The sequence below is a fragment of the Sturnira hondurensis genome, unplaced genomic scaffold (genome assembly GCF_014824575.4).
Source record: "Sturnira hondurensis isolate 20B ecotype Veracruz unplaced genomic scaffold, ASM1482457v3 Scaffold0001074, whole genome shotgun sequence".
In the NCBI taxonomy this organism is placed as follows: Eukaryota; Metazoa; Chordata; class Mammalia; order Chiroptera; family Phyllostomidae; genus Sturnira; species Sturnira hondurensis.
The window spans coordinates 2,330,869-2,352,329 of NW_028073705.1; the positions used below are offsets into that span (position 1 = coordinate 2,330,869).

Here is a 21,461-nt window from a genome sequence, read left to right on the forward strand (position 1 = left end):
AGAGGTATGGGGGAAAGGGAGTGAGAGGCTTCAATCCTCTCTTGAAAATGTCCTTTTTATTCCTCTCCAATCTAAAATATTACTCTCCCTGCCCTAAAGCACAAAAGTAAGAGTGACTACAAAACTCCAAAGGATGGAAGGAAAACAAGGTATCAAGCCCAAGGAGTTACTCTCATGCATCCTCTAAAGTTTCTGCTATAAACAAAATGCTGCAAAAGCTCTTAGATTTTTACTCTTACGCTTTTTGCCTAACAGTAGCAAGGGTCTATTCACCCTTGGATATGTGGCTTCACTCCATCTGTCTACTTTCAAAAATCTGAGGTAACTCTTCCAGCCCTATCCCTCACCACCCTCTCTATCCCAGCTAAGACACAGATAACAAATGCTCCAAACATGCAATATTGTTCACGTTTTGGAATTACAGTCTATAAAAACTTACTTTTTGAATTTCAGAATTTTTAAATTGTTTTCTTGCTGACTGAGATGCTCTCACACCCAAACCATTGTTTGCTAGCATTACTTCCTAGCATTTTAAAAACATTCCTAAGAAACCACAAAAATCATTCCCTAATTTCTGGGGCTTAAAATACTTAAGGCAATCAAATTCCATTAGTAATAAATGAGTAGAACCTAGCATTTAAGTACCTGACGCTACATGGCATGACAGGCATGGCCTCTACATTCTGTGGAAGGAGTGCTGAATCCACGCCCAAGAATTTCATAACACACTGAGAATGAGGGCAACAGTAATGCCCTACTTTGTACTGCAGTCCAAAGCAGATCAGATCCACAGCCTTTCACGTCACTGTCAGCTTCAGAGGCACCTGAGTAAGTTGTTAGAATCCAATGTCCATTAAAAGTATCCCTAACTTCTCTTGTTTTGAAAACCATGTTAGGAGCACTGAGATTGATGCATCTTCTGTGATAACAGTTCCACTCGTATGCCCTTGTTCTAATCCAGTACAGAGCAGTTAACAAGATATTATAAAATGAAAACCAACACCTGCCATTTCTTAAATGTATTGGAGGATTCTTACTGGAAGAGGAAAGATCAGACTTAACTGATAAAAGATAAAAGAACTACTGCAAATTATTACAAAAGTAATTTCTGAAATGTTTATTTTTAACCACTGCTAAAACAAAATTTTAGTGCCTCCTGAAGTTCATATTTTGGTAAATGAACATATAAATTACTGAAAAGCAGAAAAGAAGTTACTGTTATACAATATAATATCTTAATATAGTAATTCAGCACAGTCAAATAAACAGCTACAATTATTTAAATTGCTTTGCTATACAAAACAAGAATGTGAATTATTTTTAACACTGCACAAGTAACCAAAGGTAGCAAATCCAGCAATATTAAAATCTGTTATTAAATAGTATTCAAACATTCCAATAAAAACAAAACAATGAACTTCTACAGCTATAATTATGCCCTTGTGAAAGGAATGTACATGGATGGTAAAAAAAATAAAGTGACAAGAGCAACTAAGAATGTATCTGCACCTGCAGAGCAGAAATACAGTTAAGTGAATGCATATAAGGTCTTTTGCTGAAAAGTAGAAAAAAACCTGGACTTCAGTACAATTTTACAATTTCCACTGAAGTTCTAATTGTTTTGTGTGGTGACAGGCAGACAGGGTTTTAAATTAAAGTATCTTCCCTACATCTTGGGTATGGATGCATTATTTTTTTTTAATCCAATGGAAAGTTACCTTTGAAAAATATAAAATTTAAAGCAATGTACTGATGGGAAATTGATAATATTACTTGTGGAAAAATAATATTAGTTAAATAATTAGCTAAGAAGCCATCTGGATCTGGACTCTGACGATGTCAGTTAAATGCCACAGCCGGGGAATGTACGCTGTCACCACGGTCATCAGGAAACTTGCCCTCCTCTGCACGCTTGGTGCACTTAACGAGCAATTGATTTCTTCTGCCAAAAACATAAAACCCTTATCTAAGCAAAACGGAAGTATCATGAGTTGGATTAATTCACATCGAATATCTGAAAGGGTAAGTGGAACATTTTTCAAAGTATAAACATGTCAGCACTTACATATTCACTGAATGAACACTCTCAAAGGTTTTCTTCCATTCCATTGTATCAAGCCATCCAACAGACACTGTAATTTTATTGTGATTTATAAAAGAATCATTTTTTGTATAAATCAGGACATATTTTCAAAATCCACATTAATAATACCTAAAAATTTAAACTTAGCTTGAGAAGACTATGAAAGTCTTGCCACATTTAAGTCTAAAATGACGTTTAAAGAACCCCTTATCAGAGGCCTCATTCACTATCTTTCCACAGACACTCCAATGGTTCTAACCCTGATAAACAAAACTCAGCTCTATGCACATCACAACTTCAACAGTTCTGAATAAAATATATTTCATAAGGGCCAAAATCATCAGAGTGGCAATATTACAATGTTATAGTATAAATATGTCAAGTAGATTTGTATTAAAATAAGACAGAGCTGTTCTCAGCAAACAGAGCTCTGTGGAAAAATCACAAAGTGCCTTTAAAGAAAGTAAATTTAGACTGTACTCGATTAAGAGATACTCCTCTAAATGCAAAAGTTGTCTCTAGGAAAGGAAGTTTAACTCATGCTTCTTTTCACACCTGCCAACACTTCATATTCTTCTCCAGGCAAGCGCACTGAAGTGATGTGAGTGTGGGGTCTTGCTATGACTATGAAAGGCATGCTAACGCCTCGTGACCACCTGACACTCACAGGGGCTGAGTAAGGGCAAGCTGAACGCAGCGCAGCTCCATCAAAATGCAAAAGAAAAAAGCATATGAGGGAAATCTCACCTCAAAATGATTTTTACCATAGAACAAATAAACATAAACATTTCAAGCACAAAGTTTTACAAAAGTAATATATTACCACTTTAGTTTAAAAGAAATTCAGAAGTCAGTTTTGCTGTTAATCAAACCCGTACACACACTGAAGTTATTACTAAACACAACTTGACAGTTATGTGTTTGTAAAAATTCACTCAGAACTTAATAATCAAATAACCTGCATTATAATTAACAACACAGTTCCTAACATTTAAAAACCCAGTTCAGTGCTGCTGCATCTCAAGTTCTGAGAAGCTAAAGGCAGAAATGATCCTGGCTATAAACATACATTTCCTGCATTTCTCCACCTTAAAAAAATACTTGAAGAAACTTTAGGAAAATTTATTTTTAAGGCCTGCTCTATTTCTTTATCTTAAATTGAGAAAAACTAAAGGTTGCAATATAACCTCAAAATATTTAAACAGCACTTGGCATTTTTCTTAAAAAGCAAATTTAATTCTTTCATTATAAAATACATTTTTTCCTACCATAATTAATAATTCAAATGAACGGAAGTGCCCCTGGTCCTTTCCCGTGGCAGGTGCTATGTCCTCTATACTTCGTGCAGCTTCTAAAAGTCAGCACTCAGAAAAAAAGAAAATGTTTTGGAGCAAAACCAAAGTCCCCAACAAAAAGTAATTTACTGTAGATTACAAAATCCGCTAATGAGAGAACCAAAAAATGCACACATGCATACTCTTGCATACAAAACCAAGACACAATCTCATCCTCTATTCAAGTCGACTTGTTTCTTAAGCTGAAGCAGCAGGAAATGTAGAGCCCAGAAGGAATATATCAGAGGTCTCTGCAAAACAGTGCAGACAGATTTTTATCTAGGGAGAGAATCCTTTTCTTCTTTTCTACAAAAAGCTATGGCTAAAGGGACGAGGTTTTCAAAAATCCAAAAGTGAAAATCTTTATTAGACTTCTCTAAATACATTTCCATATTAACATTGACTTTTTAAATTTCAACATATTTTGCAACTTTATTTTCATTTACAGGATAAGTTGGGGATTCCAAATAGTCAAAAGAGAAATATAAATTCTTACTGCACAATCTTTATAGACATTTTCTGTTAAAGCACCTTTTTTAATGGTGACAGTGGATTTCTAACCATGAAAACATTAAAGCAAAGGAGGGCACGAACCACCAGCAAGGTTCAAGTGCTCTTCACACACAGAGACGCACACTCTCACTCACTTTCCTGTCAGAACAATTGGCAACATCAGCGAGTAATTTGATGAAAAGGTGAGGAAACTATCATTTACAGTACTAACAGAAGCCTAAAATACTAATTTTTTAAGGAATTAAATAGTTTAGGGGATTCAAAAAGCTACCAATAGCTGAGCTAATAAAATCGACTTTTAAAAATGAGTCTAAAACTACTAGAAAAAAATTAGCCTCAATGCTTTTTTGATGTCAAATGAGTTACTGATAGGACACCACGAGTCAGGAATCCAACCTCAGCCACCTCAGTACAGTTCCTAGCAGCACAGTTGATGCAAAAAGAACATCAATCAATGTTCCTGAAGACCTCACGGCTAGACCTTCCTTCAAATCCATGTTTTTAGTGTCTTAACATACTGCACATGGGTACAGAATAAGTGAAGATAATATTTGACAGAGATTACAAAAGTATGAACTATATACACCACCTGATGACACAACGAGCTTAAAAAGCTGTATTTCCTTTCCTCTCAATTCACTTTAAATGTTAATATTCATTATTTAAATTTTATCTTTTGCATCTTTGTCTTTTTTTGTTCTCTCCTAAAACAAGTAGTAAAAATATACTGGTTTGGAGTTTGTTCTATGCATTTTCCAAGAGCCAATCGAACAGTGACTTGCACTTCTCCTCACTGGAAGTCTTTTCCATCACTTCATAGTATTTAAGTACAGCCTGCAGAAGGTCCCCCACTTTCCAGCGTTTTTCTTGCAATTGTTTTGAAAGCTAAAAAAGACAGAAAGATATGTCAAATATTAACCAAAAACAATTTCATAACAACAAAGTTTTTATTTTGAACATTGGCTAAAACAAAGAATCCTGCTATTTGTAATAAAATATTGTTTCCCAGTTATAACAAAGTCTTATCCCTAAACCACCACCCCTTCCCACAAATTAAACATCTTCCTTTCCTGCCATTTATAAATACATCTCCTCCACAGAATGACAACTTGGGACTGCTAGAGACGGAACTCCATAAACCTCATCAAGCGGATACTCTGCATGGGAGTAGAGACGCTACATCTCTACAGGAAATTCTTAACCTAACCAAATACATCTGCCACACCCAAACACAAAATAATAAAGACATCAAGCTTAATAAAAGGATGTGGATTTTCCTTCCACAACTTATAGTCCCGCTTTTTCTTTTTGTTTGAATACACCCTCTAGCCTCAACAGAAACATGGCTTTCTAAGTTAAAAAATGTTAATGTTTTTTTTTAAAAAGTAAAATATTGTGGTCATAATACACAATATTTGCAATACAGTATATACAAATATCAAATCATTATGTTGAACACCTGAAATTAATGTTATATATCAATTACACCTAAAAAAAGTATAGGTTTAAATAAACTATCACCACTGATCAGAATGTCTTCACTTATTTTTTTCTATTTAGTTCTGTAGAAAATACTTAATTTTTTGTAATCTATATATGCTTAGTTTTTTTAAAAATAGCTTTTGAATTATATCTCAATAAAATATAATTCATATTATCATACAATTCACCCATTTAAAGTGCACCCATCAATGGTTTTTAGCGTCATTCACTGAGTCGAAGGCAGCCATCACCACAACCAGCATCAGAACTCCTTCATCACACCACAAGGAGAGCCTTACACGTCAGCAACCACTCCCCACTTCTCCCAAACCCCTTAACTCCAGGGAATTACTAGAATTAACTCCAGAATTACTTTCTGTCTCTGCAGGCTTGTATGTTGGCCATTTCACATAAATGAAATCATTTGTATGAAACAATCTACTTTTCCATGATCAATTATGACCAGCTTCTTTGACTTAGCATAGTAATTTCAAGGTTCCTCCATGGTGTAGCATGTATCTATCATTCCTTTTAATTGGTAGATTGTATTGCATTACATGGATACACCATATTTTATTTGTCCACTTCTTACCTATTATGAATAATGTTGCCATGGGCATATGCTTTCATATACCTAGGAGTGGAACTGCTGGGTTATACAATAATACTGCGTTTAACTTTTTGAGGAACTGGCAGAATGGTTTTCCAGGTTACATGGGGCAAGGTCTCCTTGCTCAGGCATTATCCCACTCAGATCTGCCCACGGCCTTTCTGAGCCTTCAATTTATCTGTGACTAAATAAAAATGTTTGCTTCCCTAAGGTCACTTTTGCCCATTCTGTCTCTTTGACGTTTTATTTCCTGAACATCCCTTTCTGTCTTATTTTCTCCCTTTACCACAAAACAGACACCTAAACTGGAAGAATCCAAAAAAATCTAAGTAAAAACAAGTGACAAAAATAGCAAAAAACCCCACAACCCTTATTTTTACACAATACTTTTTCACATACTTCTTTCAACAATACTTTTGTAAATTCTGTACCAGGAATCAAGAGTAACTAGACTATTTCTTTTTTGTTACTACTGATCAATTCACATTGGTTATTCATTAGACTACTCTATACCCTACAGTAAGATTAAATCAAAGTTCTGATATGAAAATTTCTGGGACAAAAACCTTAAATTAAAAATCTTGACTAACAAGGTGCTCAGTATACAGTTAAGTTCTCAATAAAAATATCTAATTAATACATCAAATCTGAATGTTTTATTAGAGCTTTATTAGATACCCAAGTGGTCCACTGTCCCTTACTGGATGTTTAAACTTATATTGGCTTTTGATTTTGCTAGTTTCTCATACTAATGAAACTGGATTAACAGAGAAAGAGACATACTAACTACTAGGCACAATTATGAATCAAATAGAAAGAAAAACTCAATCCTTTCATAGAAACACATGAAATGTTTATTAATGGCACCTAACTTTGAGAACTTAGGATGTGCCAGACACTAGATTAAGCATTTTTTAATATTATTATATGTAATCCTTACAAATCTCTGTAAATTCTATACTCACTTCCATAGTGCAGATAAGGAAGTCAGTGAAGTTGCCCAAGGTCACACCACTGGAGAGTGGCAGAGCTGATCTGTGAACCCAACTGTTCCACTCCATCACCTAAGCATCTCCTCACCCTATTATCAACAGCCATCTTACTAGATCAACCATATGACACAGAACACCATGTACTGTGAAATGTATCCTCACAACCACCCTAGAAGGCAGGTACTCACTTGTATAAACTCCTTCTTTGTAGAGTCATGAAAAGAAAGTTCTGTAACTTCAGCCTCAGAGGCAACAAGCCACTGAAGAATGATCCTTAGTTGAGGGTCTACTGTGCATGGCTCCAGGTCAATATTTGTTATTAGCAGAGTCTTTCCATCTTGCCCCAAATCTGATATTTAAATTTAAACAATATGAAATGAAACTCAGTAATTCCATTATCAATACCCTGGTTTCCAAGGATATGTAAATATTTTCCATTTCTTAAGACTCCAATGAATGCTTGGAAAAAAACCCATCCTTTCTTGACCACATCAAAAAATCAACTAAAACATCTCTTTGAAAGGGCAAAATAATGTGAAAGAAAAGAATAACTCCAATTATCCACAGAGAGCACAAATGTAAAACTCTATTCTGAGGCATTGAAGTGCCATAACTGCCTTCATTTGTGTCAGAATATAATCCACAGGTAAAGGGGGAGAAAATAAAACCATAAAGCTAAGATTACAATCAAAATACAAATAAATGAAACACACAAATAAAAACCTCAACTAAACATATTAAATGGATTTTAAGAAAGCTTTCTGAACTAAGAGAAACAACAGTAGCAGCCAATGTATGTCTAGTATATATTTAAGTACTGTTCTGAACTGTGTGGATAACACAAAGTCCCATAATTCAAAACTACCCTGTGATGTAGAAACGACCATCATCTGCATTTTACAGGTGAGGTACCTGAGGCAGAGGGAGATCCAGGGTCTTACAGTGAAGCAGTGGCTGAGCTGGGATAGGAACACAGGCAGTCTGGCTCCTTGTTCTTTATTGCTTCATTCTTCGGGCAAAATAGGGAAAATGCTATATGCGACTACTTAAATCCCAAAAGGCAGACCAGGGGATTTTCTGGTACATTCCTATTATAAATAAGGTATTGCTCTCACATTTGTTTTCTTTTTTAATGAAAATTATGTTTTCAATATAAAGTAGGATGAATCCCTGTTGACTATAAAACGAATGACTTAACACTGTTGCTTTAGTGATGTCTGAACAGTAAGCAGTGTTCAGGCATGGGCTTCCCGACTCAGGAGGGGAGCAGGGCATGGGGCAGGAACTGTGCCGAGTTGCACAGCAATGGAAATTGGCTAATAAATGTCCCCGATTCATTTTTATAATCTGCAGGGCATTCTGGACCACTGCTAATTATTTTTAGGATATGTGTCGGCCCCTAACTTTTCATTGAAAAAGCTGGTCTGCATTACTCTCTGAAAATAAATGTACTGTTTTTTCTCCCCTCTCTCCCCACCGACTATCAACAAAACGGGGTTTTGTGCACTATGGCACCAAACATGGGCCATGTTGTAATCCTGGTAGTGGTCATGGGGTCTGAAGCTGTCTCCTCAAGGCTTGTCTATACTACTGGCTTTCTCAGTTCAGAACCCCTGATTGCCTGAGAAGGGACCAACATTCTAAAATTACAAACAGCAGCAGCAACAAAAATGAGGGCTGTTTCCTTAGAAGTTCCATAATTTCAAACCTTTCTACAAATCTACATCAGTCTATCCTAATTTACCAATTTCTAATTTTAAAAATTTGTAAACTGGCTGCAATTTTCTATATAATGAGAGATGACTATAATCTCAAAAACTGGGTGGTGACATATATTTATAAATAATTAATCTCCTGATTTTTTACCTACTCACAAAAGAAATGCTGAACAGCCTGGCTAGTGCCAAAAGTAAAAACTTCTAAATGCATTTTATATTGATATTAACTTGTATCCTCTTCTCTCATAATCATTCCTCAGTAAAGTTAGTATTCATTACAGAAAATATCCACATGCATTTATACCACATGTAAAGCTTTTGGAACAACTCTGCTCACAGAGTTGAGGAAAAAGAATTACTACCTGGGAAAAAGAATGTAACTTTTCTATATTAAAAAATCAACAGGTTTTTAGTTAACAAAAATAAAGCAATTACCTAGCCTATCCAAAACTCAGAAAGTATCATGCTACTTCTTCATAACCGAGGAGAAAAACTTACCTTTAGAAGCCCTATTATATGAAGAGAATGTCTTTGTAGCAGAGGCATGAGAACTCTAACATAATAATCTTACCAGATGTAGGATTTTAGCTCAAAAATTGGTACACTTTCCTAAGTAAGAAGAGCACAACACAGTTAGTAATAACTGTGTTAACACCCACTGGAAACTTGGGTGTTATAAAGTACATTTCAGGAAATTCATTTCGGCAATTTTATCAGTTTACCTTCTTCTAAAGAAATTATTAAAAAATCAGTGGTTCAAAATCAAATATCTCACTGTAAATATTTTTCTGTGCCACTCTATAGAAAGAATTATTAGTATTTTCATAATTAAGAAAAAATAATATTTGGGAGAAAACTTCAACAACCATCTAAATACAATGAAAATTCCACTTCAACGTGAATAGCTGTTAGATTCACTCAGTCTAATACACTTGGATAAGGGATTACAAATCACAAGAACTCTGTGACCAATGGTATCTAGTACTGACATATTCAGAAGTATGTTTATTAAAGAAAGATTTGAATATTTCCTTCAAAGATGTGGATGTGTGACTGCAAAGCTGGAATTCAGAAAGAAATGTAAAGGATGAATATGATTTATATAAGATTATCATTAAACACTAATTCTGGAAGTTACTGACTTGGAAGAAAAAAACTACGACATAGGCCACAGTTATAATAAACAATATATTATGAGTATAGATCTTAAATTTTGAAAAATATAATTACATAAAGTTTACCATAAATTTTCCTCTCAAATAATTGAATAATTCTTTTAAAGCAGCTCAGTCTTTATATCAATGAGTACTTCAATAGTTTAGCAATCAAATAATACAAACTACTCAAACAAGGAGCTGACACCAAGTAAATTACTTTAAGAATACCATGATTTACAATACGAATACCCCGATTTGTAACAACCCAGAGCCTAACTGATGAAATGCACAAATACAAAAGTTAAAGGTTCTTACAAATTGTCAGTTACCTTCTACGTCATCCTCATGTTCTTCATCTTTATCATCTGGCCCATCACTTTTAAAATAAAAGAACAGAAGCAGTTTTTTAGAAAAAACTTTAATAATGTTATTCAAACCAATGCTTAGAATGTGGTAAAGGATGAATGTTACAATATGATATGTGACATTTAAAAAGGAGAGAAATGACAATAAAAGAGGAAGCTTTGCTTCTCACACCATTTCATGTTAAAATCTGAATTGTGAATGATGCCTAGATAAGTTATCAATAACCAAGAAGTTCTTTCTACCTGACCATTATATACAAAGCACCAAGTAAATTCATAATAAAATTTAATTTAAAATAATTTGAAGCCAAAATATTCTACTAATTTGGTTTTAGATAACACAGAATTTGAATATTATAAAATCACGTATTTATTAATCCTTCTGCTGATGCCATTTATATATTTTAATATAGTAGAAACACATTTTTCTTCTATATGAAATAAAACTACATACAAAAACAAACAGTAACCAAAACAAAACAAAAAAACAGAAATCCTGTAGGAAGCAAGCTCTTTTTAATGAAATAATAATTGGTAGAATGAAAAATAGCAAGCAAAGCAACACATGCATAAAAGCAATACATTTTGCAATTAAATGTCAACCATAACTTAGCATAGTTGAATTCTTTTCATTAGATCTAATTTATCAAGCAGAATCATGTCAACATATATGAGAAAAGCAGCCTGATACATACTGGCAGTGTAACCCACACTGTTTTAAGAATATGGCATCATGCATGAGCGGTGAAAGACTCATCGGTTTTTAAGTTTCTGGACTGGACCAACCTGTCTGATGTTGGAAAGGATAAATTGTCCTCATACATATCTCCTTCTAAACCAAGACTGCTCCAGCTACTGCTGTTACCATTACTGCCAGAGGAAGAAAAGAACAGAGCTGAACTAGAAAATGAATAGTCAAGACCATCTTGGTTTTCCTTTTGAACAGCTTCTGTCGGCGGTAACTGGATGTTCTGAAGCTGCCACCATGGAGCGTGGCATCCACAGGGGTACAGAGCCACCACTGCTACTACAAGAGGAACCTGACGGCTTCAGAGATTTGGGCATTTTCTTACTTGTCCTCAAAAGATCATAAAAATCATTCTAAACGTAGATTTATTTTAAAGATTAAGATAACATGTCTTTTAAGATAGCAAATGAATGTAAGAAGCTGTATCATGATGAAATTAATGTCTGCCAAGTGTTATGATATAATTTGTAGAAGGCCAATAATCCTCAGTTTGGGATAAGTTTAAAAAGAAAATATCACAGGTTAACATTCTCTCAGGTCTTTAGATAGTGCAAACCACGATGGACTTGGGGAAGCAGGGAGTTGGAAAAAAAAAGTTTTCTGATTTTAAAATTTATTATGTCAATTACCTTCATTTCACTATTATATATGATTCAGTAGGTGGAGACTAATACACATTTTCCTCAGAATATTGGCTAACCAAGGTTTATTCAAACATTACACTGGTCTCGTCGGCCAGTCATTAAGGCCACACAGGTAACTTCTTACACTATCCAATCAAAAGGAGAAAGCAAGTCACATCCTAAAACGTCAGCAAAGCAATAAAAAACAAAAAGCAACTGTCTTCAGAAACAAAACTAAATTCAATCTTTCTTATTAAAACCCAAACATGCAATATTTTTTAATTCTAATCATTAAAATAATTAGTAAGCACATTAGTTTGCTGTGAAAGCAGCTATCTTTCCCTGGTATTAGACTAGGATATCGTAAAGTTAGTATTTATACAAACCAAATTTTTAGTTGTAAAAAAAGAAATAATATAATCACCTTATAGGCATCAGTAAATGTTAACAAAATTACTAAGAAAAAAAATGATCACTTAAATGTTCTAAGTGGTTTCCAAGCAATATTGAATAATTTACATATCTATGTTTACCACTATCAAACTGTGACAAACTATAATGTATGGGAAAATTAAAGGTAAAACTGAGTAATATCTTTTCATGTATAGTCAAGCAAATATAGCTGTATCATAAAACTATTAAAACAACCAGAATCTTGCCCATGTAGTCTATTTTCAGAGAACCCAAAAATGAGAAAACAGAGAAACAGTGTACAGAGGACCAGCAGCCAGAGAAAAACTAATGATCTCAGACACTGTGTTCACTTCTGTCAGCAGAATGGTTACCCAAATAAAAACAAACTACAAAATTCCTACCCATACACTGATGATCCCATTTAATTAATAATAAAAACTTATCACCTCAGTATTAGATAAACATGAAAAAAGTCCCTCCACCTAACCTCATTTTCCCTCCCATTTTGCCCCTTTAAGTGAGATTTGAAGTCAGTTATTTGCAAAATGCCATTTCTAACTAGGATAGCCATGTATGATTCTTGACCTGACCAGGGCATTTCTGAAAATAACAGGCGTCACCATCAGTGATTACACCAGATCAGAAGTACCCAGGACTGTCCTAAACAAACTGGAGGTCATTAACCCTTCCCCAAAAAGACACTATATTAATTAACGTCAGGAAAGTTGCGGGGCCATTTTGATGCCTCTTTCAAAAAACTGTCCTTCCTATTCTCTAAAGCAGTGATTTTTCCACCGATGTTCCACAGGAGACACCTAGGTGTGCCACACAAATTTTTAAAATACACAATACCTGACCATTTAATCAGGGACACTAACCTCTATTCTCTTAAGACTATCAAATTTTAAAAAATAACAACAGCCAACACGACAATATCTGTCCGATGTGAATGAATCAAAATTATACCTATGTTTTATCCTTTTTGTCAGATGAGAAAAACCTCTGTTTTTTGGTGTGCTACAGAATTTTAGTAATTAGTTAAGTGTGCCATAAGATGAAAAAGGTTGAAAATCACTGCTCTAAAGAAAAAAAGTACCCACTTTAGAGTAAGAAAGAAAAATTTTCCTTCAAATTCATGAAATGTCCAGGTAAAGCTTAAAGGGTATAAAATCAAATGTATGCAACATTTTTTCATATCAACTACTGGCACATCCAGAGAAAATTAGCCAGGCTAATTACTATATTTAATAAATGTCAAAACCATTGGAAATATATTATAAATAATAAAGTACATTTTGAAAATAATGAGATTTTCAAATTCATAATTTTAAATAATGCTCAATATTAATTTATAGCTCACTTTTGAGGTCTTAGGACCCAAATTGTGCAGATACATTTAGAATTTTAGTTACCTTTCACTCAGATGATGAAAACTGCTGCTCTCATCCTGGTGTTCATCTTCGAAACTTAAATTGGACCAGCTACCAGTGCTGTCATCACCAAGACTGAGATTCATCTGCTGGCTACCAGAAGACTCGGTCGACTGAAAGTCTTCTATTTCTTTTGGACTAAAGTAAAAAGAAAATATAAATTCAATCCAAAAGCATCAGATGTTGAATTAGGAGCCTATTCATTTGATGATAAAAGATAATAAGAGCAAGAAACACTGTGCTGAGTCAGACCAGTGGTCCACCTAACTTGCTTTGTCTAGTCTGCCAAAAAGAGACTTATTGGAGGACACCTTACCAATCTGAATTGATGGAGGTACCCACCAACACCCATCCATCCCAAGTGTACCATTTATCTAAATTCTCTTTAAAGCAGTTCATATCTTCTACTGGGACCACTATGAAGGAACACAAGTTCCTAAGTTTTCCATCTGCTTAACCAGGTAGTACTTCCATTTGTACAAAAACATAACAACACAAAACCCTTTTTATGACTTTAAAAGAAAAAGTAGTAGTTCACGGAATTCTGGTACTGTCAATCAAGCCTTTAGTTAAACTAGGAAACTGTCATCAAGACTTTGAGTGTGGATCATAACCCTAACCCTTCTCACTTTTTTCAACCAAGAAACATTTACATATTTATTGTATCTTTGCAAGAAAGGCCATTCACTGTCCAATTGCTGTACAAGGGGAGACCCCCCCCCAAAAAAAACAACCCAGAATTATCTTCAGGAGGGCAGGCCCCTTGCAGTACAGGCTCCACTGCCAGGTGAGTGTTCAAGGAACCCATATGTACCAGTGCAGCAGCTGGAGCTACTGTGAAAGGCTGTGTTCCACTTCAGTAAATTTTTCTGAAGATTCTTTTAAGCATTTGCCCATGTCATGATGGGTGATTTACACACCTGCCCCCACAGCACTGAGTGTTCAGCAGTTTTCAACCAAAAACAGCATGGCGTCCATGCCCCACCCTCTCTATTCATCCAATCTCAACATGAGCGGTCTTTTGTTTCCCCAGATGAAAAAAGTCCTCAAAGGCAAACATTTTGCCACTGTGGAAGAGGTGAAACAAAAAATGGCAGAAGCACTAAAAGGCATAGAAATTGATGAGTTCAAAACTATTTTAAGCAGTGGCAAAAGTCTCAATAGGTGTTTTGCATCAAATGGAGAGCATGTGGAAGGTGACTGAAGTTTAAACATGTAAAAATACACAATTTTTTATAAATAAAATTCCATTTTGGGGGGCCCTCTGGTAACTACCTATACTACATTTTATTCTCAACATAGCATTTTAAAGTTGTATTTTTAAACATGAAGGGGGAAAATGGTAGTCTTCTGATCAAAACCCTCTAGTGGCTTCTCATCAGTTAGAATTAGCTAAATCCTGACAACACACTACTTGTTATGATAACCTCTCATAACCTCCACCTTATCTCTTACTATTCCCCCCATCTCACTCACTTCAGTCACTCAAGCCGTTTTGCTGTTTCTCCAAAATGCAATCCCGTCCCTTTCCATGAACCCTCTCCCCTGGTTCTCATGTGACACCTCTCTTCACCTTTGGCTCATTGTTCAAATGTTACTTTGTCAGAGATGCTTCCCCTGCTACCTGTTCAAAACTGCAAACCAGCCCTACCTGCTGCCAGCTACCACCACCAGCAGCAGCTGCACTAACTCCCTTCTTTGCTTTAGTTTTCCTCCAAAACAATTACTACCATGTCACATACACCATATTTTACTTATCCACTGACTGTCTTATTCTACTATAACTAAAGTTCAAATGAACACACACATTTCTCTGTGTTTCACTTACTTCAGTATACCCAGTGCCTAGAATAGATTCTCAATTGCCTGCCTCTTTGGAGCAGTTCTCATTTTGTATTTAAAATATACTAACCAGAATTATTCTGGGCATTCTTCATTTTTCTTCCATCCTTTAATTTGGAATTTTTAAGAACTATGATGCAGTGTCAGCTATACAGAATTCACCAAACATTCAATGATAGCACCAGAGATATTGAAACCTCTGATAAGGAAGACCTATCAGACTGTCACTGCTTAATTTCATCCCGGCAAGTGCCTTTTATTTGGGTCTTTTCATCTGACATCCTTGTAGACTCTGACATTAGTTTATGATTTACTATGTTCATTAACCTCTGTGCTCTTTCTGTTTTCATAGAATGTATATACTACATCCCTATTTACCTAGTTGCTTAACAAAATACAGACCTCACTTTAGAAGCCCATTTGTATCACCACATCCTGAAATGAGATTCAATGGTTTAGTGAAATGGAGTTGTTGGGAGTAGGCGGTTGAACTGGATACAAGATCCCATATCAAGATGATGATGCTCCCAGGATTCCAGCCTATCCTACTTTGGAAAAATCCGCTAATAGCCTCTCTGTTCCAGTCTCAAATCCCATTCTGTTGTCTCCCTTAGATTAGGCAGGGAGAGACTTCCATACCTTTCAAAGGCAGGGACTACATCCCTTGTCAGCAGGAAGCAGTTATTTGTAAGAGAATCAACTCCCTAGTCATCACCCCTAGAAGATTTTAGAGATCGAAATCTCTGAGGGGGGAATGAGACAGGATAGTAAGGAGCTAGGAAATTCCTAGGCAAGTAGAATGAGGAAACAGACAAGAAAATAAAATAAAGCCAAACAGCAAGAAATTTACAGCCAGCTACTGAATCACAAGACCTTCTCTCTCCTAACCAAGAACACTTGAAATCAGTGGTTTATACCTCTTCTCCCTAACTAGAGAATACCTAACCTTCTTGGCCCTAAGGTGTTAATACAGAGCTGCAGAATGGGACACTGTGGGACTATCAGAAAGAAGTGTCCCTTTAGACTATGGGACAATCAAGAGAAGTGGTGACAATGGCAATGTATTGAAGGATTTCTGCTACCTCCTTAATAGCTCTTTGGTTAAATTATGCTGTTTATTTTTTAAAAACCTTACCTTTGTGAATAGAAAAAAGGAAATGCTATATAAAAATTTAATCTCAGAACAGTAAATAAACAGGGTAATACTATATACTTGCTGTGTAATATTCTTCAGCTATTTCTTTGATTCACATTACCTACTTCACAGCTTTGTGAACTTGAGCAAGGTGATGAGCTTCATCTTCTACCAGGGTAAATGGTTAATACCTTCCTTCAAACGGCTATTGTGGGATAATGAACAATGTATGTGGAGGTAATAGGTAGGGTATAAAACGATACATAAATGTTGTTAGAAAAATTATGTTAAATTAACATAAATGTTAATAGAGAAATACTGCCAATTTGGGGTTAGAAATAATCCCACCTTTCCGAATAGGACCTAAGACATATATGATCAGGTTTAACTTTTCATTTTATCATAAAACCCAAAAGAAACTTGAAACTTACCTGCTAATGGCATGTTCAACATTCCCCATCACTGATGTCATTATTTCTGTGGTAAGACTTTCAACAAAGCTAACACCTTCTTGTCCAATCCCACTATCAGCTGCCAAACTGATATTGCTCAGCTCTCTCTCTGCTTTTTCGATAGCTTCAGCAACTATCTTTTCAGCAAGCACGGTCTTCTTATCCAGATCAACTTGAATTTGAGGGACATCAAGGTGAAAAATTCTGGTCTGATAAATGCTGTTAAATTTTGAATTAGAACCTGGCTTACTATGAGCAAGTGAATCACGTCTAAAAGAGTGTTGAGGTGAATTTCCATTGCAGTCGTGGAGTTCTTTATGGTCACAGTATCTGCAAGTTTGACTTGTAAGAGGTGACAACTTTTCTGCATAAGTTATCCTACCTGCTGCTTTTGTGGTTTCAGACACTTTGAAAACTGCAGATCCTAAACTTAGTTCTAAAGTATCATCCACTACTTTTTTAGCATACTGTTCTATAGCCTGAACAACATTCTCTCCATAACCATGCCCACTTAAACTGCCTGTACTATGGTAAAATCTGTGATTTTGTGAAGGCTGAAAAGACTTGGTAAATTCTGGCTCAATATGAGACTCGGTAACTTCATCACATCCAGATTTCTCATAAAGGCAAGAATCTGTTGAGGATTTTGGCAAGCCAACTGTGGACACTGTCAGTTCTTTTTTAACATCTGTGGTTATGCTGTGAGCAAGACAGGCTGTAAAACGATACAGTTCAGGGCACTCATTTCTGTATGTATCCCTTGTCCGTTCACAAGTTTGATTTTTGCAAAAGTAACCTCCACTTCTTTTAATTTGTCTTTTATCCACTTCTTGGTGGTGTTCTTTATTTAAGAACATCAAGAGTTCACTGTTGGTTTTCACCTGTGAGCTTTGCATGAGAACCATTTTTGAGTTGCACTTCATTTTAGCTGTCTTAGCTGCTTCTTGCAATCCTGATTTGACAGATCGATAGGCAAGTCTATTGGCATACTGATCCATTATTAACTCACTATTACCACGTTCTTGTTTTAGTACTTGGATAATGTGTCCTGCATATTCATCTGTCACACTTTCACAGCTGGGATACTTACACGTCAGACCTGACAAACAAGAACTTGGTGGTAATGAGAAAATAAACGGATCAACGTCTCTTGGGTGTGTTATAGTCTCTATATTCGATTTCTCTTCTGATCTATAATCTTGGTCACCATCACTGTAACAACTGTTCTTTTGCCTAAAAAGCATACAACTTCTAATTTTTGCTATTTTCTCAGCTTCTGTGATGACTTCTGCTGCCATATCACCTGCAAAATTGCATAATGTTTGTAAATTTTCATCTGAGCAATTTAACAAAGTAGGTGATACACTTCTTTGTCTCTGCACATTTAAGCAAGGACTCTGAATCTTGGGTTGTTGAGTTATTTTATTATCTAAACGGGAAGCTGCCATTTCAGTTGCAAAAGAAATGATGTGTGTGGCTAATGCTTCAGCAAACTGAACTTTCTTCCCTGAGTGCTCTGACTTCACATTCACTTCTGGATGCTCCTCACCTTCACTACTTTCAACTTCTTCTGAAAGGGATCGCATGAGTTTCAACATGAACTCTTCTTTTTCAATAGTATTTTGTTCATTTTCAGACAAACTACCAACAGATGAGTAGTGAGGTGTAGAAGGTGGTGTAGCAGGTGCAAATTCTTTTGCTAATTCCCCCTTGAGTTTTTTAGTTAACTTCTTGATATCCCATTCGGAACTAGCCTGGGAAGGTACTAGAGGAGTTGATGGAGGAGTTTCAGGTATTACATTTCCATCTCTGATTTTCTGTTTATCTTCCACATGCAAACCATCTACACACGTAAGCACTGCAGATGATAAAGTATGTGAATGGGCAAAAGGGCCTTCTTGCCCAAAAGATAAGGGCCCTGGTGCTGTATTATTCAAATTGTACTTTTTCACTGATTTGTCCTTAGCAATTTCCTTCAAATCAGGTTTCTGACCTGCCATAGATGGACAATGTGGACGTGTCTCTGAAGAAAATTCATGAGCTACAGAATCTTTACGTTCCAAAACATAACCCTTTCCTACTGAAAGTGAACAGTGAGTTAAGTGATCATGAGCATCAAGAAATCTGGGAATATTTCCCAAGGTCAACTGTGACTCTGCTCCAGAAACAGGCATGCATTCCCTGTGTACCAAATTTTTATCCACATTTGGGATGATTGGTTTGCTTTTATCTATGGAATGTTTAATAATAGATTTAGATAATCGATCAACAAACAAATCCTTATTCCTAGCTTCACTCTGTTGCAGTGTCTCTTGATCACAGCAGAAAGGCAGGATTTTTTCCTTTCCTGTTTTAGTTAAACAATTTGTGTGTTCATCCAATGTTTTTGTAACTTTGAATGATGTTACTGACTCTAAAGTTTCATTTACTATTGAATGTACCACTGCTGCAGAAAAGTTGCTAATAATCACAGGATCACTTGTTAATTTTGAAGAGCTTTGCATTTCAGTACCATCATCAGTTGGTTTAAAATCATTCTGGTTACCTGGATTATACTCTGAAGGCAAACAAATATTTCTGAGGCAGGCTACTTCCTCTCCTTTGTTTTTTGTGGAAACACATGCTTCAGTAGAATCCCCATTCAAATTATTATCACCAGATGACAAAAGAGACTTTGACTGATACATATTAGATGAAAAGTGATATGGGAGAAGAGCACTTCCTGCCAGGGGCACTGGTATAGAAGTAACAATTCCAGAAGTACAAAATAAGGCCTGCTGTACAGTGTATTCTTTTTTATATTCCTGTGTTGGTTTCATCACCATAATTGCTTGATTGTCGAAAGTAGGGGGATATGTGGAGGTCTGTGTGGATGGCACATTATGTTCTGCACTCACATATTTTATGTTATCTGTAGAAACACTAACTGCTGCCTTTGTTGTAAAAATCACATCAACTTGTGACAGCTCAATGAATGCTTCCTGTATTACAGATTCAGACAAATCTTTTGCATATGACCTCATCACTTTATCTTCATAATCAAATGACCAATATGGTGGAGATGCAGGTGTTGGAGGATATGAAAACTGACACACTTCCATGATGCCTTCAAAAACAAGCTCTTCAGCAAGATCTGCAGCAAACCCAGCAACTATGTTCGTAAATATCTGCTTCTTTACATACTGTAAATCTTTTAAAGCATTTGATAAAGCTTCGCTCACCAAAAAATTAGCCAGACCACTAATGGCATGCTGTTTCAATGAAAATGCACGCTGCCTTCTCAGTTCATTAAATGCCATCTGAAAAACAGATGCTGTCAATTTGATGGCTAAATGGCACAATGCATTGGTACATGAAGAGACTCCTCTTTGCAAATCTTTAAATGCACTGCCAAAACTTTTTTCCACCAGATCTGCTGCAAATTTTTGAATGCTATCTCTAATCATTAAGGATTTATTTTTAAATCTACTTTTTTGGCCAAGGCTTCCACTCTTAAGAGCTATGATTTTATTTTCTCCCTTTATAACACTATTAATCCTTGATGTTGCATTAGTTTGTTGGGTATGGACAATTGAGTCCAGTACCTCACATGAAATACTATTTGCATAATTTTCATAGGTGCAATAAATAGAATCATGATTTTCAGGAATTGTATCTCCACCACTATCTGTTTGGCAAAAACATTCAGCAGGTGTACAGCTTCCGAGAGGACTAAAAGCAGAGGATCGAATGGGACTAAATAAGCCACTGTCTTCCCCAGATGTCTTCACTGGGCGAGGAGAATCTGGAGTATCGCACAGGTTACTATAAGGGGATTCTGGTTTACGGGGTGTGGGCTTTCTAACATTAGCTGGGAGAGCTGGACGATCAAACTTGAATATTGGAGGATTCATAGTAGTGGTTACAGAACAAGATTTGTCATGTCTGTACCCTCTCTTTTGCAATAGTTTCCCTATGACAGGATCTTCTAGAAATGGACAAGTCTCTAAAGTTTGTTCTAGTTCATCAAACTGATCAAAACTATCAAAAAATTCACTTATTTCTGAGTCTGAATCCTCTATATCATCTTTCATCACAGGAATTTTGGGTAACTCCAGTTTTGCTTTTAAACTTTTTTGATATCCTTCTTCATCTAAGAAAATAACAGGACTTGGACTTGAGCATTCCGATTCAGATGAATAGGCAGGAGAAGAAGAAAAAAATGTTTTCTGTGTGTCAATATCTTTAGCAGAAATATTAGATGACCTATAGACACTTCTTTGGATCCAAGGCTCAGAAATTGATGTTGTAACTGAAGTTTTCACAGGTTGTTCTTTATGTCCCAGAATGTTTAAGGAAGCTGAAGGTTTAACCAATGACTTCTGCCACCCGGAGCTAATCAGAATTCTTAAATCATGGGTTTCTAACTGGTGACCAGAAGTCTGTGAAGCAGCATCGCACTGACTCTTCAACGCAGTCATGCTTGCCCCTACAGGAAAAAAAATTAAAATGATCAAATTATTCTTGAACAGAAATTTTTTTCATTTAAATCAATGGGAATAGACTTTAACCATAATATATTTA

At 35.7% G+C, this 21,461-nt stretch overlaps 1 protein-coding gene across 5 annotated transcripts in view; it reads right to left on the reverse strand.

Moving 5' to 3' along the window:
• Positions 1-1,707: 1,707 nt before the first annotated feature.
• AKAP11 (A-kinase anchoring protein 11) overlaps positions 1,708-21,461 on the reverse strand; it is a 50,504-nt gene continuing 30,750 nt past the window's right edge. For 4 of the 5 annotated variants that reach the window (XM_037060173.1, XM_037060169.1, XM_037060181.1 and 1 more), the window contains 6 exons: positions 16,878-21,366; positions 13,452-13,607; positions 11,041-11,124; positions 10,219-10,265; positions 7,203-7,363; positions 1,708-4,815 (listed from right to left, as the gene is read on the reverse strand). In XM_037060173.1, the coding sequence (XP_036916068.1) occupies positions 4,675-4,815; positions 7,203-7,363; positions 10,219-10,265; positions 11,041-11,124; positions 13,452-13,607; positions 16,878-21,366 (5,078 nt within the window). In that variant the 3' untranslated portion in view covers positions 1,708-4,674. The remainder of the gene's footprint in view (positions 4,816-7,202; positions 7,364-10,218; positions 10,266-11,040; positions 11,125-13,451; positions 13,608-16,877; positions 21,367-21,461) is intronic. The other variant, XM_037060164.1, reaches the window with a different exon arrangement.